Source organism: Patiria miniata, unplaced genomic scaffold (genome assembly GCF_015706575.1).
Source record: "Patiria miniata isolate m_02_andy unplaced genomic scaffold, ASM1570657v1 HiC_scaffold_6, whole genome shotgun sequence".
In the NCBI taxonomy this organism is placed as follows: Eukaryota; Metazoa; Echinodermata; class Asteroidea; order Valvatida; family Asterinidae; genus Patiria; species Patiria miniata.
Genome location: NW_024037073.1, coordinates 6,873,431 through 6,899,616, shown reverse-complemented (window position 1 = coordinate 6,899,616; position 26,186 = coordinate 6,873,431). Strand labels below are relative to the sequence as shown.

The window sequence follows — 26,186 nt, the reverse complement described above, 5'->3', positions numbered from 1 at the left end:
GCCGGTGGCACACATGGAACACCATACTTTAGATTGAATTTAGAGTGATTTGTGATAAATACCACGTGACCATAGCATTACTGCACATTACGCCTCCATTTACAAACTTTTCATAAACATCTTTTCAAATTTTTACAACAATTTTTGTTATGTATCTAATTTATTTTGTTTGCTTTTTTTTTGAAAATTAAAAGTTTGGGGTTATATTTTATGGGAAACTTAGGGTATTTTTTGCGGGGACAGACAAACAGACCAACCGACCGACCACGAAGTGACAGATAGAAGCTTCTGCTAGAGCTTCAAAATGTGATCATATTTGGGTTTTTTTTTTTTTGGGGGGGGGGGGGTTCAAACTGTTACTTAAGGCAAATGTTTAAGTTTAAATTTGCATAAGTATTCTGATGAAATGCATTGATACAAGGCTCCCATTGTATGGTTTGCCCTTTCACACACGTGGAGATGAAGTGATCAGACCACCAGAAAAAAAATCACGTGGTGTAAAGATAGGTAGTAATCTTCGTTATCTTTTAAAATCCCAACAGTAAATCGCACGGTTAACCAGAGGCTACTAGCAGTTGCTCGCAATGAGGATGCCAATTGTACAAAACATGGACTGTATGCAATACTGATCTCAACCATAGACTTGGTAGCCTACATGTATTTATAATATCAAACTCTGTGATCATAACCAACTAAAATTACTTCACATCTGTTTATATATGTATTTTCCTTCGCTGATGATTTATGTATCGGATCGCTAATTACGTGTAGCTCATCATGTCTTTATCAAAAGACCTAGGAAGGTTGTCCTTTTTGCTTTCCGCGTTGATATTCCTGCTCGCTGTAGAGGTAGATGTCTTCGGAATTGCTCAAGGTAAGAAAGATGCGCTCGCCTTCCTGAGGCAATATTCTATATCAACTTCTTATAATATCCCTAAAACTTTCTCTTTTAAATGTCATTAGTTGCGTTACTGAGGATGCTTTTGACCACTGCAGTGCACTGCCACTTTATTTATATTTTCAACAAGGGGTTGTTGTGTACATATCCGCCATTAGGGCTAATTAGTTCAGCTAAGCTGTACATTTTGTTTAAGTGAGATCCAATACCTTAAAGTATCTTTAAGTTTGGGTCTATTATGTGAAATCGGAAAGTCATATCCAGTAGGCTATATATACATGTATATATACCCACGCATGATACATTGTTGCCGATCTTTTAGATTTTGAGTATGACTACGATGGCGTTATTGCCGATGACTACAGTGACTGGAACAGAACCATCCGGGATCTCATCACTTTACTGCCGGGATATAACTGCACGGGGGATCCAACATGGCCGGTAAGAGCAGAAAGAAAACTGAACCGAAGGCTTGCAGTGATTAATGTCATTGCCAGTCACATCAAGGCATCCTATAGGTCATCACAAGTCTGTTACACCGTGACACGCTATTGAAAAGGAATTGTGGCAAAGACATTCTTCTCTTTACGATCGTTAAAGGGGCATACAGGATAATTTGTTTAACGTAATCCTTCAAAATGCACCTTTGTGTCACATTTAACTCTATTTACAAATTTCGTTTTTGCCATTTTCAAGTGGATTGTTGTGCCTTTTTGGTTTTATGCTAGGACGAATTTCCATATTCATGAGCAAAACTGTGATGTCATTCCGGGCAGAAACCTCAATCTTACAGCTATTTCAGCCCCGCCCCCCACCCCCCCCCCCCCCCCCGAAAAAAAGTACTAGCATTTTTTGGATATTTTGATGTCATAATCTAAATGGATGTCATATAGAGGAGCAGAAATTAAGTTGGAGCAGAAAATAGGTTGCACAAAATGTGTTCTAAGAAAAAAATCATAGCATGGACCATTTAATCCTCTCCCATTATAATGTGCCTTAAGTAAGATTTGAGGCTTTGCATGGTGAAGATACTAAATAATGAAAGGTTTGCGGAAACACCATGTGCGAATAATTTCTCAACTAAGAGAATGGTTCTGAAAAGAACCAGAGGTATAAACTCGACGTTCCGGTCAGTATGCTCTGACTGTCTTCAGGAGAAGACAGTCAGAGCATACTGACCGGAACGTCGAGTTTATACCTCTGGTTCTTTTCAGAACCATTCTCTTAGTTGAGAAATTATTCGCACATGGTGTTTCCGCAAACCTTTCATTATTTATAATGTGCCTTGACATTGATTCGACTTAATGTAATTGACATGTGATTTCACTGTGTTGTGATATATGATGTATGATTGTGGATTGTGATTTGTGATACTTTCAGTATGGCGTGGAGCAGATTTTCCCCTGTCAAATTCTTCCTCCGTCGGAATCACCTCCTAACTCCGGTAAGCACTGAAAATAGACATCTTAATGCTCAAAATGAACACAGGTTGGGCAATACTTTTAAGGTAAATCTTAGAGAGTAAAGAAATACATTATCTCCCCTGCCAGCTAATACAACAAAATTAATTAAGTGAAACATGGCAAAGTAAAGGGGACAAACCTGTGTTTACAGGAACGGAGTGCCCATCTCTCTTTCGAAGCGATTTGGCCAGACTCGAGCCCATGAAATGCTGCTGTGGGGGGATCGCCACACCTCCTCCACAGCGAGTCTGTTACCTTCCCAGCACTGAATAATGCCGGTACCCATTTAACACCTGGCGCCACTCAAGGGCACAACACGCATGGCAATGGCGAGGCTCGAACCCACAATCTCAGGATCATGAGGCCAGCCCTGTGCTCTACCGCTAGACCACACGTGCTTCCAATTTGAGTATTTGTATGATCTTAGATTTAAGAAATCCAACCTCCAAACACTAATCGTTCATTTGTATTTGGTAGAATTTTTTTAAAACTATTATTCATTTATTTGTTTTCTCAGTGCACATGTTACGCCCTGCAGATATCAATGTGATTGGAGCCATCGGGGACTCACTGACGGTAAGTACGTCATCGTTACGTAATCGAGAACAAACGATATTGTCACACACAGAACACTGAGTAATCTTCCTAATTTGTAATTTAACAACAGTTTAATGACAATTTGCATATCATGCACTGTTGGATGCAACCGTAGCGGTAAATAACGTTTGAGTTTCAACTTTTTTTGATTTCAAAAAGGCATTGGATTTTTAACTGAAAGCTTCCTTGATCAGAATACGTGCCTTTAAATTATCTCGCGTGATTCACTTCGGAAGAAAAGTGAAGCTTGTTTGACGGGTTGTTTAAGTCATTTCACATTAATACAGTTCTACAACTAACTAATGCATGTTCAATCTTACCAAATTAGAACACGTCACTTAAATCTTTCTCGCCATGAATAGTCTATATAGGATGTACATAACATGTCATTTTGTTTAATAACTCACTCTTGTAACTGCAAAGTCCGAACAAAAACATTACTTCTTCGTAATAACATGGGAAATGACGCTTATATTCCCTTCTTTCTACTCCAAAACAGTTTGGTTTCTTTTTAAAAGCCCATGCAAGCAGACAAAACAACAGAAAAACAAACACATTTCACTGATCTTCACAATCAAATATCTTTAATACAGACACATTCCATGTGTTTCCCTCTTGTTATGTATTTCAGGCAGCAAATGGCGGAGGAGCCTGTTCACTGCCACAGCTACTGTTCCAATACCGAGGGAAATCGTTCAGGTAGAATCTTCTGGACTTTTTTTTCAAAACCATTACTATGAGCATGCAGGGGCCTCTCTTTGTTTACAGCAAACACACACAGTGTCTCATATTCATAAGGGGATTTAATTGCATCCCAACCCATTTTAAGTACCGCTGGGCGAGTAAATCGATTACTCGAGTACTCACGAGTACCTTATGCGATACTCGTTGTTCTACTTGTGGTTTTTCATCTACCATACTTATCCTGGTGTGAGTAGAAGCAGGTACTCGCGAGTACCAATTAAGGGTTGAGGGTTCACGGCTTAATACGTCCCCTTCAAGCAGAGAATCACTCCCTCCACCTCTCTCTCACTAGGATTCCATACGACCAAAAAAAAAATAAAGTAAATGACTCAAAACGTCGCACATCCTATACTCAGGGCTGAAGAATGTGGTGTGAATTACAAGCTATTTGTAAGTAAGTTCACGTCATACTGACGTATATGTTATCCTTCTGCTTTTATGGGAATTCGGTTAACTACTCGCGAGTACTCGCCTACTCACGAGTAATTTCTTTGCGAGTACTCGAGTAGAAAAATCCAATACTCGCCCAGGCCTATATGAATATCTCAGTGCTGAATGGTGTGAGTTGCAAGCTATTTGCTTGTAAGTTAGTTCACGTCATACTGACGTATATGTCATTATTCTGCTTTTTATGGGAATTCGGTTAACTACTTGCGAGTACTCGCCTACTCGCGAGTAATTTCTTTAAGAGTACTCGAGTAGAACAATCCAATACTCGCCCAGGCCTAAAATTAAGATCGTTAATTGTACGGGTTAAGAACATTTTTACACGAACGATTAAGTTCTCTTTAAAAGACAAAAGATCAGTTGCTCTTTGTGCATTTTATTTTTATTTCAAGCAACAAAATTGCTCAGAATCGTAAGTAGAATGCGTAACAAGTACCTCGTTGAAGTTTAGCTCAGTGGCTACTATAGTCTATACATAATTATTGAGAAAGCAGGGAAAAAAAGCAGTTTACTTATCTTGCAGCTAATAGCATCTTGTAACTAGATTCCATTGCTAACCAACATTTTAAAAACCATGAATGATTGTGTACTTCCGAACGATGCTACCTCATGTTTCAGACGGAAATATTTTCCACAGGGTATTTAATTGGTCCCGGTCCCAGTATCTTCACTTTGTGGAAGTTTAACTATAATAATGTTATTATTTTGGCATATTGATATGGCCGAAATGGCACAGATCTTGGCTTTCAAGCAAACGAATGGGTCCTACCCATCTACCCCACCCGGACTACCTACTCCCAACTCCACCTCCCTACACCCACAGAGTATATGGACCCGAGTACTAACATTGAAACTTTTCGTGTGCGTTTCAACTATCAACTTCTCACCTTCATCATGTCGTGATTGGCTTATGGTTTTCTTTGTCATGATTTAACCCTTTTCAATTGATTTTTTTCTCAGCCATGGTGGGGACGAGAGTTACGAAACAGTGCCGACACTTGCTAGTAAGTTTTATCTTTAATTACCACCACCAAGGAGGTTAAAGAGAATATACAACATTTGCAAACATCGAAAAACAAAACTATCAAATATTTACGAAATACCTTACTATGATGTTGATAAATGACAGTCTAAAGCATCCTGTAAAATTATAGCACCTGGTGTGAAGTCATTTTCAAGAAAAGTGGTATTTTGTATACATTTCCAACAGAGGTCGGCCGACCACCGTTGGAAAACCTAACTATTTTTCAACCACTGCTCCAAATTTACCATATTTTTTCAGTCCAAATTTTGTTTCCTGTTGGTTACACGTCATGAACGGGTGCAGAATCAGCTATACTGGTTCCCTTACCTTACAATTTTTCGGCATCTATAAATTGATCCTTTTAATCTTTTTTCTTAGTGGAGTCAAGGAACCAGACTACTTGAACATTTTTGTTTTGCTTGGTTTTTCCAGCATTTTTGAACACAAAACTTCAAACATGTCAGTGAAACAATATTTGATCTATTATACTAACCCCTCAAATAGTTCATTTCTGAAAATTACAGCAAAAGCGAATGATGTACATTCCCTTTAATGTTTTCATCGTATTTGGTTAGTTTGTTTGTTGGTTGCTTTTTCTGTTAACAAGATGACTCAAACAATTATGGACGGATTTGTAGGGGTGGTCCTTGGTACAGGATTTGTTTGTCAGGATTTTTAAATGTTTTTAAAAAAAAGCGCTTTTTAATTTAAAAAAAAGGGATGTCAAGTAGTGTACATACATTTTAAGAGGAGTAGAAAAGTGCACAGAATAAGAACACGAGTAATATTCATGTAATGGACCCTATAAGACGTGATTTGGCCCAGCACTGGGATATATTATTGGGGAACATCACCAATGGCGTCCCCCGAAAGTACATACCTGGGAGAGTGGACATAATGTGCCCCTATCCCCGGGATCTCCGCCTGGGGCCTATAATTTTTTGTCAACCCGTTCATTTTGTAGATATTCTTCGGAAATACAACCCAAATTTAAAAGGCTACGGCGTGGGGACAGGGACGTGGTCTACAGACAATGCAGGGATGAACGTAGCCGTTCCTGGATCAGTGGCATAGTGAGTATAAAATGTTGTATCCCTGTATCACTTGCACTGACTCCTTTCAGGGGTATGACAGGTACCATTAGAATGATGCGCGCACGGGATACGTATGCGGCTAAAAAAATATGGGCTTTAAAATCAGCATTGTGTGTGATAATATACCAGGCCAACATGTTTCATCTCCATTTAGTGATGTGAGACAGATACACATTGCAGACGATGTTCTCGAATAAAGCACAACGCAAAAAAGTTATTTGACACGCGATTATATATGTTTCCAAGCCGCATACTTCTCCCGTACTATAGCACCATTTCTAGTGGTCCCTAATACCTTCGGCATATGTACATATGATTTTGAGCAGGGATTAAGGAGTTGTAACATCACCCCCTCCGGAAAACACAAGATGCCGATCATGACGTCCTGTGAACGTTGATAACATGACTTACCAAAAATATCTCCGATTTGAATTTAATGTAGTGCAAGATACCATTTTGGAAATCAAACAACCCAAGAAAACCTCCCTGCTACGGGACGTTAATTTTACGAATGATGCTGAACTAATTTGTTTTTGTAAATTCCTGAAACCGTTACGGATAAGGTAAACTTGTTACTTAAAGGCACCATTTGCACTTTAATGCATTTTGTTCGTTTCGAAAAGTGAAGGGAAACAAACATGCACAAACCTTTTTGATCACGAAACACGATTTCGTTAACAATAATTAGGCCTATACTCTTTATTTTACAAAGATATTTCTTTTAAATGAGAGCATGTCAGACGAAATACTGTCACAGGGTGTTTAAATACCAGGACGATATTTAATCCAAGTAAGCTTTGTGATAATATTCGGTAAGTTACTTTGGGGATAAATGCAAATGCTCTTATATGCCTAGAATGTTGTCATGAATCTCATACAGTGAAATTCAGGAGCAGGCTGAACGCTTAGTGCAGAAGATGAAGGATGACGCCAGCATCGACTATGAGAAAGACTGGAAGTTGGTGACCATCTTCATCGGAGGCAATGACCTATGTGAAGTGTGCAAGGATAAGACCTTGTACTCTCCCGGGGCATATGTCAACAACGTGCAGAGGGCTATTCAGGTCCTGCACAATAAGGTATGAAATCCCACAATGGGAAAGAGAGAACTTTTGGTTTTTAGATAATTTTCTGTTTGAAGCCTGCATGCCACCAAACAAATGGAGCTGTTTTACTTGCGGTGTCGATGCATCATGCAAATCTATAGACGCATCCGGGCACGTGAACACTGAACACTCCCGAGGCCCCCTTCAATGGAGCAACCATTGTGCACGCTATTGTACAAAGCAACTACCCCGTGACAGATTATCCTAACAATAGCACATTTACCATTGGAGGGGGCCTTCGTAAAAGAATTAATTGACAGCGTGCCCGGATTGGTCCTTGAACATCGCACCACCACAGAGCAGTGTAGTACGTAGCCAGGACTTTTTCGGGGGGGGGGGGTCGAGGGCGGGGGCATCAGCATATGCTATGGGGTGGCAACAAGGGCGGACCTTGAAAATTCGAAAAGCGGAGGAAGGGGGAACTCGACATCTTTTGACGGGACAGGCAACGATTGTTTCTTACACATTTTTGTCAAATTTCATAAATCCATAGGGTCCAGGGAATTAAGGGGAGTAGATATCGATTGAAAAATTCGTCAACTTCACTCCACTTCTGTTTCATTACTCAAAAAAGATAGTTAAACAGACACTTCCTTGGCAAGCGACAAATATATATATATTAGGTTCTTTTGTGGGGGCCACCTTGGGAGGAGGGGGGTACTTGAAGGTTTTGCAGCCCCCCCCCCATATCTACGTCACAGGCACATAGGTCCACTAGTACTATCTTGACTAGTACAAAGCTACGCATTACCAGAAAATAGAAACTGACTCAAATGCTCTAATCGCATTTAATCGCAGGAATTGGCTTTTTTTTAAGATGATGACTCATGTCAAACGGGATTCACATCACGTTGGCTTTTTAAGTTGAAAATATTTTTAACGATTTTCTCTTTCCTTTCTTAATATACAGATGCCCCGCACCTTTGTCAATGTTATAGGCATCCTCGACCTCCGACAAATCAATGAATTCAGGGGATTCGTGTGTAAAGCAAGTCACATGTAAGCAATAATTCTTTCACATGTTTAAAAGAGAGTTTTGCATCCGCGAAAAAGTATTGAACGTTTTCGTATAGTACACACGTATATCCGTATGATATCACACACATATGCACATACGTAATGAATATCTGTTACGGCATCGAGAGCGTCATTGCCAGAAAATAATTATAATAGTTGCCAGACAATAATTCGGCTCTCGCAGGGTGGGTTCATTTGTGCCAAAAAAATGAAATTTCTATTACACTGGATTGAAGCAATACCGCATACCCTGGGAAAAAATGATAAATTGTGAATTGCTTTTAGAAAGTACACGGATTTTGTTTTTGGCGGGGAACGTGATAGCCACCCCCCTCCCCTAGAAAAAAATCTTGGCGACGCCCATGAATGTGAGGTATTCTCATGCGCCATGAAGTTGAAAACAAGTATCATTTTGCACAAATTTGGTGTGAAAAAGCGAAAATGAATATACGTAGTGCTATCGTATCAGAAGGCTTCCACACGTATTTCCGTAGCCAGCTCCTAAAAGAACGCACGCAGTGATGAATCGACATAGATACGCGATACGGGCGCAAATTTCTAAACTTGCCGAAAGTCTCAATATAATTATTTAAAGTTGTGCTATTTTTGAGCTTTTGATTTTTAGTTTTTCTAGTCTAGTTGTGTGCCAAGTATAAGGGCACTCGGATTGATTTGAGTTGCCCGAAGTGCCTTTGAAAAAAAAGACGTGTACAAAACTACAAATGTTTTAGGCAAAAATGACCGGAAAAAGGAACAAAAAATCTTAACGAAAACAAGGCTGTTTCGGAAAATGTGCCGAAACAGCCAAATGGAATAGTTGATAAAAAACAGTTACCGGAAACTAAATTATGCTACATTCATCAATATAAATGAATATAGCAAATATATAGGATGAGGGAGATCTTCTGACTCTCTCTGATCGTTGTTCGTTCTTGTAGAGGGTTTTGCCCATGTGTTGCAGCTGTCCGTGATGATGAATTGGAAAAAGAATGGACACCAACGCTGCTGCAGTACCAGGTAAAATCAATCCTTCTTTCGGTCTTGTAAACTTGAAGTTTTACAATGGAACTATCTCTAAAGTCATGCAGTACTGATCAGGAAACTAAACTATTATGTTTTCAAATTTATGGTTTTGATGTCATTGTATGAATTAATGAATTTACGATTGCCAAGGCGTTCATGTCCGTGAAATTATCGAAGGAATCTTGGTGAAGCTGCTAAATAAATTACAACACTGTGACCTAATTCATTTGTCTTAGTCTGTTACGTCCATTGGTATATGGAGATCAATGGTTACGACCTAAATATAGCATCGTCCCAACTACAGTTTGGGACAATGATCCCAACTACAATTTGCGACTGTCCCAATTATAGCTGGGACCATTGGTATAGTTGGGACGTAGAATAATACGACTTGTTTTTATTACAGAGTCAATTGGAGGCGTTGGTTACCAGCGGGACATTCGATGATAAAGAAGACTTCACTGTCGTCTACCAGCCATTCCTGCACGAGTCGAAAATTCCAATGATCGGGGTAATTTTTATTTTTTTCATAGGTCAACTTACACAAAGCATGTATGTAAAATTTAGTTGCTATAGAGTTTGGGCTGGATGTGTTTTTTAAATATATTTTATGGCTAAATATCCAGACTAGTTTTACAAAATCACCTGTTTGAATTTGAAACAGAATCCTAAACAGCACTTTCAAAATCTAGGATAGAAAAGCTCAATTCATAAGCTTTCTTTTAGTACAAGAATCATTCAAATCACTTATGTACTTTTCAAGTTACCGACTTTTAAACACAAATACCGTCTTAAAGTTCTCCACGGATCACAAAACGGTAAGTGTTCTTTCAGCAAAACGAAAACAAATCAAATGTGTGTGCAATGTCTTCGTTTTGCTGAAAGAACGCACACCTTTTGTGTGATCCGTGGACAGATCTATAAAACGGTGGTTGTGTTTAAAATTCCATAACTTGAAAATTACTTAAGTGATTTGAATGATTCTTGTTCTCAAAGAAAGCTTATGAATTTGGCTTTTATATCATAGATTTTGAAAGTGCTACATGGAGAACTTCACTAAAACAATAGTCCCGACATTTGGGTTTCGTGTTTTGTGACTCACCCTGTATGTTAGCCCTAATAGCCATCTGTCTAGTAATATCATATCTGTCATATTGTGCTTGCTTACTTGTAGGGTGCCGGTGATCTTTCGTATATGGCACCAGACTGTTTTCACTTTAGCGCTAAGGGCCACGCTGAGACGGGCAAGTCCTTGTGGAACAATATGGTAAGACGCAACGGATGATTCCAAACCTTCCCCACAAAGTATAATCTTCTGTATCGGCATCTGTAGAATAATTCTGCAAACTCCTGACTATAGACCACGTGTCCTGTGACGTCATGCCTACAGGCAACCGCCGGGCAACCAAACATTTTAAAGCGTCTTTTGCATAAACCATTCACATTTCAAGAGGCACCCTACATGAAGTGCAGAAGAAAACCGTTTGCTGAAAGTAGCCATCACGTGACCACAGCATCCAATTTTTAAACAAATGTCACATTGACTTATGGATGCCCCACGCAGCTTCCGTCTATACCAGCTACGGCATTTAACCCTGTGCCAGGGGCCATCGTGCTGCCAATCTGTATATCATAGACGTGTTGCATCCAGTAACCGTCTTGGAGGTGTTTTCTTGTTATTTTTAAGTAGCCATGAACCCACAAGAAGTCTACCCAGGCATCCCCGTGCAACAAAACCAAATGCCTTTAAGATGGCTGCAATAAAAAGAACCCATTTATTGTTTAGTATTATTATATGGAAGTGACTCTCTGACGAAACATGGAGAGGAAATATCCAAATGTTTTATGACGCTTCACTCAAGTTCAAGCGCATGTAAAGTAGGCAATATCTCATGGATAGGCAAAAGGATGTATTCCTTCCACCCCCAATACTCAAGATCTCCCGTCATGTTGACGAGACCACTTGTATAGATCGCTACGTATGACAGGTCGCTACCGTCCTATTTAAAATACCATTTAATTTCAATGGCAAAACCTGTTCTCAGTGAGGGGGCTTTAATATATGCAAATTATTTATCCACACCCACCGAAAGCGAAATGTTGACGTTTCACGGAGAAATAACTTATTATTTCCAGTTGCTAATTTCGTACATCAATCTCGTCAAGTTCGTCATTTTGTTTGGTATTTTAGTTCCTGAAACGGTGTTCAAGCTTACCTTAACACCCGACAAAATTGCTCTTTTGCAGGTACAGCCAGTGGGCAGTAAGGCGACAGCATGGGTATTAGACGGACCATTCACTTGCCCAACCAAGGTAATACCATGTGACGATTAGTTGTCATTAGGTTTTGAACATCCTCCTCGTAGGAATCTATCTGTGCAGAGTTCATTCATTCTTTTTACGTCAGACTGTTTTGTTGTTTTTCTTGTGGTAATATCAGTACTGGATTCGTATGGAATGTAGTTTATCTGTACAGAAAACATATCAGTGGTTAGGGGTGATGATTCTGTTAGATGATGGAATAATTGTTATTTTGTGAAGCAGACGGGCACACACTGTCAGCGGCTGACAATCCTGAAATTTTCGCGCTTTACGTCCATTCCCGACGGTCGATAGAAACCAATCAACTCTCTCAACGTTTGAATTGAAACAACTTTTAGAATGTGGAAGGTTTTGCATTTGAATTGGTGTACAATTTTTTGGGTCATTATCGACATTTTAAAGGGAGCGAGTATATAGGTTGGATAACCTAACGAGCTGAACCACTCGATGCCTGTACCACCTTGTGTCATCCCCGCCCCAACTTCGCATTTCGGGGAGGCAAAAGGGTTTATTTGTTGGTAACAAGTGAAGTGACCCCTCCAGAGATACGGTCCCACAAGTGCCCCCCCCCCCCCCACAGAAATATCTGGGATTGTCATAGTTAATAGGTGCGGGATGAAACCGCCATATCCTCGGGGATGCCCCTGTCATGTCAGTGGACATCCATGTTCATCGGTACACATTTAAAATGATTTTGATTAATAACGTACATGAACATCGACACAGACTGTGCAGTCCGTCTTTGCGAAAACTGATCAGTCTGTTTTGACCATCAATCACAAATTGAAAATACTTTAAATCCCCACACCAAACAAAATAATCGAAGTTGACTGTTGTATTCCTCTTATGTCTTCAATAGGAATCGCCGTTTCTCTACACCAACGTAAACAGCAGGAAGGGCGCGTCATCAACCAAACGACCGGTGACGGAGAAGAAAGGCGGTGCAGTCACTGCGGACACTGCAGACGACGGGCCTGGCGGGGATGCTTCAGTATTCAGCCCTGCTCATCAGTTGGCACTCCTCGTGATCGGTGCCTTCGTCAGCATGTTCAACTTGTGTTAGTGTTTATTTTATGGCCTCCTTGCAAAACTACGGCAACTTCTAGTCTGACTATCACCTGCTCTCACCATAGCTGCTCTGAACGAAAGTCTGATATAGGTGCGCATGCCATACTCAACCCGTGCGCGCCATTCAATCGGAGCTTTCGTGAGTTAATAACATGCAAGAAACTGACTGTTCCCTGTTGATTGGTCGATAGCTATCAGCTGTGAGCGTGTTTGTTGGTTGGCATTCAGAATTTCAAAATTCAGGAATAAAAAGTCTAATAAAAAATAAACAGCGTAACTGCAATGATCTCTTTCGATTTGCATGTACATGTACATGTATATCATTCATATACACTGTCCATCGATCGTGTATGTATTTTCTTGAAAACAATTACTTGGAAGTAGATTTAATTATTATTTGATTTCCCATCCTTCGTTTGTAAATATAAAGAAATGTTTTGATAATTATGGTTTGTTTAGTCGTGAATGGGAACAGGGTAAAAAAAGTTATACATGTATGTATTAAAGGCTAGCGTACTTCAAAATGGTTTGTATCATATTGTGGTTTGCAGATGATCCTCCATTGACACCTTTGCTAAACCATGGGGCAAGACCAACTAAATACTGATGACCTTGCTATTATGTATTGATGACATTACTGTTGGAGAATATTTAACATGTTTTTTATGTATTTTATGTTTTCAATCATCCTGCAAAATTTTACAGTGCGTATTTATAATTATCAGATCAAAGGCATCTTGAATTTGGAATGAAGAAATTATTCTTCAATAAAAACAAAAATCCCCCGGAGATCTATGTTCTTTAAATTTTGGGAAAAAAGGAAATATTGTGACTGAATGATATTATGCGCTTAAAATTAGGTTTGGCTTTTCTGGCACATCTCAAGGGGGACGGGCAGCCGCTAAGACCGTTAAATGAAGAGCTACAAAAGCTTCTGCGGCGCCACGGCATGAATTACAAGCCAGATTCGCAGAAATAGCTGGTTGTTTTCATGAACAGATTCAAATCCGTGGAAGAGTGCATGACTGCGTTATATATTTCTATACTAGCCCATCGGGCAAGTTAAAGCGTGCGCTTTACTAGCCTGCAGCATGTTTTGCGCGTACACTTTGCTATAAAGATGTTCCCGATTGAGTAATAGTTAGTTGTTATTTCCCATGTGAATTAATACTGTCTTTGTAAATTGCCTTGGAGGTAGATTGGATTGATAGGCCTCGGCGGCGTAGCCAGGGTTCGACGACGAGTGGGGGTTCTACGGGGGTAAAGCCCCCCCCCCCCCCCGCCCCCTAAAAAAAAAAAAAATCCATAAAAAAAAAAAAATTGCACTGGCAAAATTGTAAGAATGTGACGTACATGCAAACCGGTCTCCCCCTAAATACATAGTTGTGAAGGGTGCATTTGTACACCTATTTGTACACCACACCTATTGATTTCCGGAGGCCTTAGTGTCCGGAGAAAATAACCGGTCTACGTTTCAGCACGCCTCCCTGAAAAAATTCTGGATCCACCCTGCTAGCCCCCAAAATATTGGCTCTAGAACCGCGCCTGGGGGAGGGGGGCATGTGGGGGGGGGGGGGGGCTTGAGGTTACAATGGAGGGGCGCCCAAAATTTCATCCGTGCTAAAAGGTAGTCAGGTTTTTTTCACCGGACGCTCGCCCTCCGTAAAATCAAATAGGGGGGGGGGGGGGGGCTGTTCAAAACGTATGTCATGGTTACATTAGACAATAACTATATATTCGCTTTCCAAGGGACGTTACAATCATAAACAGCCACTCGCGAAACAAAAACTTAAAAAGAGTTTTGGTAAAAGTTTTGCACAAAATCGCGGAAAAAGGGACTGTATGTTCTTCCATCATGGTAACTCATATGGCTGTGCTTTCTCCGGATGCCAAATTTTCAGGGGGGGGGGCGACTGGGGGTCGCGAAATTTTATGGGAGGGGGGGGGCGTGCGCCCCACAGAGCATATAGAATCCAAACTTTTTTCGGGGCCCTTAAGCGGGCCCCGAACCCCACGCCGTAATTTTTTTGGACACACTTTTTGGGGACCAACATTTTTTTTGGCCCCCCTCCCAAAAAAAATTGTGTTCTGGATCCGCCCTTGATAAAATGCGGCTATGTTCCGCTCGTGGCGTACTATGGGGTCACTTTTTGATGGGTGTGGCTATGATCAAGAAAATGTAATTTTGTTTATAAATGAACTGGAGAACAAGTGAAGAGGACTATAAGAACGGTACTGTTGTCAACTCATCCCCTATATCTCCACGGATGCGTGGAATATTAGTAAAGAGAAGGAAAAGAAAGAGGGGAGAGCACCCCCAGTGTCACATCGGGTCCAGTACTACCCCTCCCTCCATCCCTCCCCCCCCCCCCCCCCCCCCCCCCCAAATTCTCTGTCCGGACCCGGCCAAATTTCATGGCCCCACTAGGCCCCTATCCACTGGTGTTTTCACATATCGGAGATCGAACCTATAGTGTAATATCAATTTTCTTCACACATACACATCCTTCTGGACAAAGTTTGATTAAATCTGTTAAAAAGAAAATATTGGTTGAGTCGCATATACCATTCCTTGCTCTATGCACATACAGTTAAAAAAAGATGCACAGGTGCAGACGACAGGTGTGTCAATCAATTAACTGACCCGTCTGAATACCAGACTCCTTACATGTAGAAAAAAAATACGAACGCGACAGGACCTGACTAGACGTACATTGACAGTGTATCACGTGACCAAATGAACTGTGTACATGTTGTCGTTGGATACACAGGTTCACGTACCTAGTCGCATACGTGAATATTTTGTGGTTCAAAATTCAGTTATATTTGTTTTTTTGGAAGTTTTATTTTCGGTATTTCTGGTACAAGGCAGATCCAAGCAACATGGCCAGCTCGACTGAGGCATCTCGCTCCTACAGGCTGGAGTTGGAGCCACAAAAAAGGAGTGTTTTTGTCACACAATTGGGAGAAAGAGGGTAAATCGTTTGCCGTGCATTTCATGTTGTACTGTCATGACCGTCATGACCGTGCATAAACAATACGTGTAAAGACAGTGGATATTTTTCCGGCGCCGGCTTTCTTTTAGTAAACGTTATATAATAATAATACAAATTCACGAAGGCTTTCTCTGATTGGCGCGGCTCATATTTAATTATGTCATATTGGCTGCACCGGCTCTTTTGTTTAGTTCGCCGGAGTATTAAATCAACATGATCAAAGATCATTTTCTACCCAAAAAGCCGGCGGTGCCGATATGATAGATAATACTAAGACAAGATGAAATTAATTTTCATTTTAATATAACAAAAAAATATATATCAGCCAATCAGATCTGAGGAAGCCTCTGTGAAAAAAACGTTTACAAAAAGAAAAACTGGCGCCGGACAAATTTTCACTGTCATTCTATCCTCTATTAAACCTTTTTCATAAAGGTTGTGCCAAATTGAGTTATCTTTGTTCTGTAGTGGTGTTTCCTTACCTGGCGCACTTCAACGTTTACCCAGACTTTCCTCATGTTGTGTTGCCAACTGTCTTTGTTGACAAACTTCAAATTCATTCAGTGAAACACTTGTACTTTTACCTTATTATTATTAATGCTTGCTATTTAACCTCTGTGAACAATTTCGGTGTCATGAAAGTTAATCCGAAATTCAAAAACGGTGGTGTCCGGAAATTGGGCACAAAATCGGCAAAGTACGTGGCGCACTTGAATAAATCTTGAATAAATAACATTTAAGAATTTCTGTAAAGTAGATAAATTCTGATAAACCATTAATATCTCCACTTACATACCCAACAAGAAGTTTGTCAGAAAATATTTTTTTTTATTTTGGAGGGACATTTTCAAAGGGTTCACTGTGCACTTCGAAATAAAATTGAAAAATCACGCCAAAATAAATTTTTCTTCAAACTTTGTATAAACAGGTAGAAAAATCATGATTTCTGAACGGGAGTGTTTAGAACTTGATGAAATTTCACTTTCTGTGAAATTTTAGTTCAAGTTTTTGCTCTAGCTATGTGCTACAGGCGAAAGATCAAAGTGCCCCACGTTAGGGGCCGCATCAGGTAACTCACGTTAGGATACATCAACAATGCATTCTACACGTATGCAAATGCCTGCTGATAACATAAAGACAAGATGAAATTATTTTTCATTTTAATAATAACAAGCATAGTACCTAAACCTGTTCTCCTCAATTTTTTGGAATCCAATTTAACAGAGATGATGAGCATGACCGTGAAGAAGAAGATATCAATAAGTACCCGATTGTCAAAGAGGTGAGACTCGGTGTTGAGTAAATGTATCATTGGATTCATCCTTAAATTATTAGTCTTCAGTATTCTTGAGTACTGGAGCCTGGAGTCAGCTCAAGCCATAAAACTGTGGGGCCCAGCTAGCGAGGCGGAATTGATATTCGCTATGTGATCTGGTGATAGGCCTATAGTTATGCACTATTACGGAAAATTTTGAAATCTAGATGTTCGTGATCTGAGGCAATTTCTGACCACTTTAACCAATTGTTTTTTGGAGGACAAGATGGTGGTGTTCACAGTGCCTGCCTTAATTGCGACGTCACTTAAAAAAAAGATGAGTTCGCTTTTTTTGGGGGGGGGGGCATGGCCCCCTCCGCCCGCTGTTGATCTAGTGGTGGTGAGCTCCATTGATTTTTATTTCCCCAAATGGCAATATTTTCCTTCACTGTTTTGCCACTAATGTTCCAGAGGACACTAAAACTGGTAACAGCCGCTGTTAACATGGGGTTTTAATACCCATGAAAGTGTAAGTCAAAAGAAAGCATTGGACTCTTGCACAGTGGGAGATTATGGAGGCTTTGGGAGGGCTCCCAGTAAAAATGCCTGTTTGGGTAAAACGTACAGTATGTACATGTACCTATCAGACTATCCATATATAATCCCCATTTTGGTTGTATGTAACCCCAGTCGGCAGGCAAGCTGATAGAGACCGGCCTGAATACCATGCAGAAGACCCTGCTGCTCAAGAGGGAAGTAGAAGTCGACAAGGTGACCCTGGAGCTTCAGGCCAAGCGGGAGAGTTTCCAGCGGCGCATGGAGGAATGCGAGAAGAAGAGAATCGAACTACAGAAGAAGCAACAAAGAGTAAGTTATAATCACATTATACCAGAGGGCAACTCCAGTGTCACGAACATTACATTACATGAACATGTATTTTTCAAGTCTAGTAATAGTCAAGGAGATTACAGAGTGGGGATTTTGGATCATTTCTCTGAAATCATTAATACATATCACGTTTTGCTAGGATCAGTAAGCCATTTGCAAGTGATCTATACCCTTTGGGATTTAAATTTGAAAAACATCTGGTACACTGACTTGCTCAGAATGCTTGGCACATTTTAACTTTGAATTCTCCAGACTAAAGACACTGTTGCTAATCACATGATTCGGGGCAAGCTCTTGCATACATACGTAAGAGACGCTCAGCACCAATACATTGTTCAAAGGGGGGTGAGAGTGGCACAAAGACACCAGACCAGGCCGGAGCTGGGGGTTGCTAGTGTAAGGCTTGCCCCGAATCATGTGATAAAGTAACAGTCTCTTTGGTCTGGAGAGTGCAAAGTTAAAACGTGCAAAGCATTGGATTAAGTCAGTGTTCCAGATTTTATTCAAATTTAACTTGCAAATGGCTTATTGGACAAAAAGGAAATAGCACAATCAATATTGAGCATGTAAGAAAGCACTTATGCAGTATGAATAATCTTTCCATCTTATGTCGTTATTTCCATTGCGATCAAGATGAAAGATAGAGTCAGCAAGTTTGACAAGTTCATTCAAGAAACGGAGGCAAAGAGGCGCCGAGCAATTCACAAATACCAGACGGAGTTGAAACTGAAGGACCAGAAACAGTCGGAGTATGAACTGCTGTTGGAACAACTAGAAGACCTGAAACTTGTGTAAGGAGACTTAAGACAGATACCCTGGATGCCCAACAATGTTGTAGTCGAGTACTTTTTTCCAAGTACCGAGTACTGCCGAGTACTTAGGTTACCGAGTACGAGTACTTGTACTTCCGAGTACAAGTTCAGGTCTCCGAGTACGAGAACTAGTACTTCCGAGTACGAGTATGAGTACTTTGACATTCGAGTACGAGTACAAGTACTCAAAAAAAGTACTCGAGTAGCACTCGAGTGCGAGTACCGTGTACGAGTACTACAATACTGATGGCCAATACCCGGCCTTAAACAGCGGTTACCTGGTTCCATTTTTTTCTGTTTCCATTTATCTGACATGACCTTTCTGAAAGTTAAAGACACATTTTTGATTAGTTTTTTATTTTATGTTTTTGCATCCAAGGAAAATGATCTGACTATAGTTGATGACCACTATGGATGGATATTTCCTTTTTTCCTGGCTTTAGAGGAGACTTAGTGAAAGCTGACCTTGTCTTTGAGTCCATTTAACTACAATACCTGACATTTCAGTTCTGAAAATAACTGTAAAGCACACGCACTCTTATATTTGTGTGCACTTTGTGGTTTTTATGGGTATAACTTTAGACTGCAATGCAGCAAGAGAGTTTGGCTTTACAGAGACAAATAATATTGAATGGCTTTACGGGGATACAAGAATATATTGTTATAGTGAGTGCAATATATTCTTGTATCCCCTGAAAAAAGCCATCCAACATTATTATTATTATTTATATTAGGCTGACGAGCTTGATCCGCAAGAAATACATTTCAGGACACTGCCTTCATTTCTCGAAGCTGCCATTGTGGCTGTTGACAACAGTGCGCATATTATGCGCTGCGACGCGTGCCGCACGCTCACTCTGTTGACTGGTTGACTGTGACTTTCTACACTCTAGATTGTGCGGGAACCAGTGAAAATGCCCGGGTGACTGCAATATCAATAATATTGCAGTCATCTGGGTACTTTATTGACATAATATTGCAGTCATCCGGTACTTTTTACGAAAGCATACGATACGCTGATTGATTTTTACCACTGGAAATTACGTCATGTAAAAGGCATTTTAGGGGTGGTTGGGGAGGCCAACCTCACCCCCTCCCACCCCACTCCGCCTTTTCATTTGCTCTTAAATTATTTGTTGAACTTTTTGAAATTATTCTTTTCAAATTTGACACTGTATCACATCCCTTATCATACAGCCTCGGACAAGATTTTGTTGCTCCATAATCAAGTCATCATTGATCATCATTAGCAGTCATTCTTCCATGCATACAATCATGCATTATGACATAGTTATTGATATAGGATATTTAACATTGTTTCAATTTGAGCCTGACTTTTTTAGGTTTTTCTTTCTGGTTGATCCTTTGTTTCTTTAGACACAAAGAACTTTGTACAAAACTGCAGAGGCACAAGAAATATGAGGACTACTTGATGAGAGTTCTGGATGAGATCCCAGAAAGTATGTACATGTATCGTGGATTTTCCTGAAATTGGTGTTCAAAGTATAACTGTTAGCTAATATAGATCAATCCGGGCACATCAATCTATGAAGAAGGTCCCTTCAGTGGCAAAACGTTGTGCTAGCTATTGTTCAGATAATCCATCATAGTAGTTGCTTTGTACAATAGCATGCACAATGGTTTCTCCATTGAAGGGGGCCTCGTCAGTGTACAGTGATCACATGCCTGGATTTGTCTGTAGGCTGAGAGTGTACAGGCTGCGTCAAAAAATAGCAGAACCCAAGCCCCAAAAATTATATTTCATATTTAAACAAATGTGTAGCGCCAAAAATAAGAATGACTGGAAAGCCAATTTCATAACTACTTTTTAGATGAAAAAAATACTGAAATTTGTCAATCCATTCAGAAAATATCACCATTTAAACACAATGACCCTAAAACCTGTCTCGTACAAAAATAAAATGCGATTTCAAGAATCGTCGTCGCAATTGTCTTCAAACATCACCATCGATAAAATCTCAGTTTAAATGTTAAAAGTATTCAACAGAATCCCTTTGAAGGCCTTTCCTTTAAAAAAGTACATTTTTATAAATCATATTGTTTGCCATACAAGGGTTGTTAAAAAAGATATTGTGTTCATTGTACTAAAGTTGGTGACAGTTGTTGAAACAAGTATTCTGTGTCATTGTCTTTGTTGTTCCAAACAGTCAAAACACACAATGAATTGCTTTTTTTTTTGACGAGACAGGTTTTAGGGTCGTTGTGTTTAAATGGTGATATTGTTTGAACGGATTGAGCAATTTCAGGAATTATTTCACCTAAACGTAGCTTATGAAATTGGCTTTCAAGTCATTATTATTTTTGGTGCTACATGTTTTTTTTTAAATATGAAATATATTTTATGGTGTTTGGGTTCCACTTTTCACCCTGTATTAAAAGAACCTAGAAAATGTTTTACTCTCCAGAAAGGTAGTCAGTGCGCCAGGTTCAATCTTGTATGGCAAGTGTAGAACCTATAAAAACTGTCATAAAGAAGAAAAGGTAGTACTAGCTGAGTTGCAGGGAACAGAAAGAAATGCAGGGAACACAAAAAATTGTGATTTAATTGTGTATGCACTGTGTATCCTAGCTGATCATACCCAAAGTAATTGATGGTTTTTTTTGTAATGCCACATATTTTAATGCTCCGGTCTGGTTTCATCAACATTTTGAACTCGTCCAGTAAGATTTTAATCCAATGTGGTGCCTGCAATTAATCATTGATTTGTATTGGTTTGTGTTTGCCCTTTCTGACCAGACTACTTGGAAGTCAACGATTCCATGCTGCGTAGTCTAATGGACCGGCATCGTACGTTGAGCGCAACCAATCAGGCGCTGATAAGCAGGGTTCAAAACGTGTCCGACCAAATCGACACCGACAACCAGTTGCTGGAAGAACTCAAGTACACTCATGACCAGAAAAAATTGGTGAGTCGAAATGAACTTTTAATAACCAAAAATAGAGGTACATGTACATCTCTGTTTTGATATTTTTAAGGTTTGGAACAGTTGTCGTGTAGAGAGAAACTAATTCACAAATTGAGCCAACAATACCAAAGAAGAACCGCTGTGTGTTTCCTGATCGATTATTAAACAAATATACAAATCACGAAACACAAAACATGCATGAACATGGTTATTTCAATATGCATACTTATAAGTTTTATTTGAGTGATAAATGCTTTTTGGTTTTTTTCAATGCATCTCAAAAATGCATGAGTTCACAAATTTTGAAAATCACAAAACAAGAAGCCTACACAACATTTAAGTTAATATATATTTTTTTTTTGCACCTCTTGTAAAAAGTATCTAATCATAACGTGTTTGTATTCCATGTAGATTTTAAAAGGCAAAGCATAGCTGTATCAGGTTACATAAACAGTCACAGCCAGTCAATCCTGCTTTATGTATGCTGGGAGCTCTTAACTGTTAAAAACAGTCACTTGATTGATTTTGACTGAAAGGACAACTTTGCACAGAATGTATGTTTGCATAGTTAAATGGCTTTTACCCGATGATGACACTTCTCCACGGTTGTTTCCTTTGCTAGTTGATCAATCGTCAGCTTGCTGAGCTTCAGAGCAGGCAGGAGGAAGTGACAGAATCAAATTCTCAGTTAGAGGAGATCATCTTCAATGAGTTGAACAGCTACAGAGACCATGTAAGTAAAAAAAAAAACAAGCTCGATCGGAAATATCTTGGAAGCTGCAGGCCAACGAATTCATGTTCATGCATGAGTCATGTGATTGTGCCATGTAATTTTCCGGAAGGAGTAGTGTTATGAGAAAAAAAAGTAAAGTGACCCCATGACCTTTGACCCCAGTTTGGTCATGTGACATGTTGGTTCTTGGCTACTGTTACTTTTGACAAAGTTTGGTTGAAATCGGTCAAATATGTAGGAGCAATAGACAATGTCAACGTTTGTTACTAACTAACGGACTAACGGAGAGACATGATGATTTGTTGAGCTGCTATATATTCCACAGCTCATAAAACCTCTACCGAGTTACTTTGCTTATAAAAATTATTTTAAAAAATTCAATTTCCATTCCTTCTTATTTCAAATAATTCATTGTTTCAGAATTTCTGGAAACATTTCTATTATATATGAACGTAAACAGTGTGAATAATTTTTGTGAAACCACTTCAGTCTTACAACGTTGAGGCTTTAATCTGTTATCTTTAATTTCTTATCCAGAAGAAACCAAAAAAACTGAATTGTGATGTAACATGTTTTGTGTTTGTGCATTCTTGCCACAATGAAATGAAAATTATTGGTTTTCTTAATTTTTCAGAGTGAAATACTTGGGAGAACCCAGATGGCCATTAATGACATAGCAGACAAATGCCACAAGAAGCACGACCCAGCCCTGGATTCATTGACGTACATTGAGAAGCTTCATCTTATCATGGTAAGAATAACAGTTGTTAATTTCTCTTTAGGACTCTCACATACAGCTATTATTAGATTACCAGAGTGCTGACTCACCGTTCAAGAGTATATTACATGTAGCCTACTACTAGGTGCATCCATGTTTGTGCACAAGCCTCGGCAGGGACAGTTAAAAAAATGTTTCGCAGCTTTTGCGTGCCTACTTGCGTATCTGCGTTTGTATTCAAAACTGATGTGTAAGTGAAGCCGATTCCAGATGAGAAGTGAAGCAAATCTACATGTATTTTTTTAGGATGTGGGACTGAGTGTGTGTACACCTTTTCAGCAGGTTTATGAATGCATGCATGTGTGCACAAACTTATGCCTCTTCACAATGTGTTAATTGTCCATCATCTCTCTTTCTCGCCATTGAAGTGTACGAGAATGCCATACAGTGTAATTGGTCACTTTGTGGTCCTCCTAAAGGCTTGTTCCCACTCGGCGGAAAAGCGAATACAAGGAAAATGTGATGTCACCAAATACATTTATAGTGAAACAAACTGGAGTTGAACTGTTCAATTGTTGCACAACTGCTTGTCGTAATGTCCCAATACACATTAACTTTTGCACCAGGAATGAACCTGCTTTGTTACAAGCGTGGACGAACCATGACTGTTAATCTGTTTTTCTATTATTTATATTTTGCTCAGTTGTTCACAATGGACCTGATTTCAATTGAGAAGATGGCCAGGAACATGAGTCTGGGATCACGGATGCGCAGGAAAAGTAAGAGCTCCGGTAGCGCCACTGGCTCCAAGGCTAGCAGGAACAACACAAGCATGGGCTCAACCACGCAGAAGAGATGAAATTAATAACGCTGGCGTGTGGATACTGTACACAAGGACTCCAACGGCAGCGACAAAAGGAGACATGTGTCAGACACTTCAATGCTGTTACCGCCGTGCTCAAGCAAAGACGCTGTTGGCTTGTACATTTTGATGAAACTTAGTCATGCATACTTTGTGCCATATGAGCATGAAGCAGGATGGATCCCACACAGTGGAGCTCTGACGAGTGGTCACACAGCTCCTTCTACTCCATAATATAGTCAGAACGTACTTACCATCACCAAGTATGCATGAACGTCCAAGTGAATGCAGCCTAGCCTCATCTCTAAAGGCAGAGAGATGGTGAGAGGGATCATTTCACCAAGAGTGACTTTTTAAAGATGTGACCAGTCAAGATCCATGAGGGAGGAATCAAGATCCAGAGTGGGGAGGAGGGAAGCAGGGTCCTGACGTTTGGTTAATAATTCTATTTTAGCAAAAATTGAAGCTTTCAACCCCACTTAAGGACTTTTTAAATCCTTGGCTTCAGCTCCAGGTTCATGTCTAGTTTCAAAATCACACCTTGAGAAAAATCCAAGATCTCTTCAAGTTCTTGAGGAATACTGTAGATGCTGAAGCAGCTGAGGACTGGAGGAATAATCTACATGTATTTGACCATCACGATTAGCACACAGTAAACTTGAACAATGTTTTGACTGAATCTGTAGTCATGTGCAGTGCAAGGGAAGCTACATGTATGTGTCATTGGTGCATGTATGAAAACCCCCATTAAAAACTTTGCATTGTGGTAGTGTATACTAGTCAGGTTTGCGGTAACACTGTGTGTCATAGTCTCTTTTTGAGAAGAAGTGTTGTTCTGAAAAGAACCTTTTGGTTGTGAAACTCGACATTCTGATCAGTATGCTCCAATTGTAATGGGGTGCTATTGTCTCTCCTGAAGACGATCAGAACATACTGATTGGAACGTCGAGTTTCACAACCAACTGGTTCTTTCCAGAACCACACTTCTCAAAAGACATTATTCCACATGGTGTTACCGCAAACCTCACCAGTAAAACCCGAAATTGTTTTTGACGTCTCCCAGTGATAAGCATTCTAATATAATAATAGCCTTGGTCAAGGCGCTAGTTGTTATTCATCCCGGCCGTAGCGCGGTAAACTCGCTAGCGCTATGCATGCGGTGCTAAGTACAGCGCGAACAGCGACCTCACGCGGCCACCATTTTTATGCAAATCAGTTGGACCTAATCTAGCGCTTTGGTTCAATCGTTGGCAAAAGCTTATGTTTTTCTTTATTTTGCACTGGATTTCTAGCGCACGACCTCATATGCGAATACATATAAGTGTAGGCGGGGCTAATATGTGGAGTGTCCAATCACACCTTGGTAAATCCGGACGTAATCAAATTATTTGCAGCTATTCGCCTTTTGCGGACGTGACAGGAACCACAGTTTTTGTGCATTGGTGCCGTGTGCAGAGACACACAACGTGTACGTGTATGGATTATGTACGGTGCCACGTTTCACTATGCAAGTTTCCACGCAACGATCGACCAATATGAAAACGACATTTATTAAGGTCAGCTAAGGCTATTAACATAATGAGCACCACCCCCAAAACCTCACATGGACGATTGAACCAAGGCGCTAGATTGGGTCCAACTGATTTGCATACAAATAGTGGCCGCGTGAGGTCGCTGTTCGTGCTGTATTTTTAATGCACTGCATGCATAGACATATGACTGCATGCATAGCGCTAGCGAAGATATCGTTTACCGCGTTACGGCCGGATGAATAACAACTAGCGCCTTGACCAAGGCTAATATAATAACCACATATATATTAAACAACTTTAGCTTTTGGTGCCTTTTCAACTTGTGGACGCAGATTTGTGTGGATAAGTATTGCTGTGCTGTTCATCTTGGCTGTGTTCATGAGTTGCTGGACACCTGGGATCTACATGCGTACTGTTTATATTTTTCAAAGCAAATCCGAGTTAAAATCATGCGATGCACAGAAATTTGTCAATAACCAAATATTATTTTCAATGGCATTTAATTTGTACAAATATTTATAAACATATAAACTAAATATCAGGTGCACTAGTGTAATTTGTTTTTGTTCATAAGGCCGATTCATATATGAGAATGTCATACTACATGAGAAAGTTGGTGCAAAACGATGACGTCATGAAATTCGCTTTACATTTGCTTT

General features: G+C 39.9%; 2 protein-coding genes across 2 annotated transcripts; both read left to right on the top strand.

The window, feature by feature from the left end:
* The first annotated feature begins 564 nt into the window (after positions 1-564).
* On the top strand, positions 565-13,610 carry LOC119742381 (phospholipase B1, membrane-associated-like). Its single transcript, XM_038218279.1, has 14 exons — positions 565-874; positions 1,221-1,339; positions 2,279-2,342; positions 2,879-2,937; positions 3,590-3,657; positions 5,110-5,153; positions 6,138-6,246; positions 7,148-7,346; positions 8,284-8,372; positions 9,329-9,407; positions 9,820-9,924; positions 10,588-10,680; positions 11,661-11,726; positions 12,595-13,610. The coding sequence occupies exons 1-14, from the start codon at positions 778-780 to the stop codon at positions 12,796-12,798; spliced, it is 1,395 nt and encodes a 464-aa protein (XP_038074207.1). The 5' UTR covers positions 565-777; the 3' UTR covers positions 12,799-13,610.
* A 1,946-nt stretch (positions 13,611-15,556) lies between these two features.
* Positions 15,557-24,534, top strand: LOC119742875 (coiled-coil domain-containing protein 42 like-2-like). Its single transcript, XM_038219105.1, has 9 exons — positions 15,557-15,778; positions 17,024-17,081; positions 17,745-17,921; positions 18,576-18,733; positions 20,132-20,214; positions 21,513-21,682; positions 22,305-22,415; positions 23,050-23,166; positions 23,837-24,534. The coding sequence occupies exons 1-9, from the start codon at positions 15,687-15,689 to the stop codon at positions 23,990-23,992; spliced, it is 1,122 nt and encodes a 373-aa protein (XP_038075033.1). The 5' UTR covers positions 15,557-15,686; the 3' UTR covers positions 23,993-24,534.
* The last annotated feature ends 1,652 nt before the right edge of the window (positions 24,535-26,186 follow it).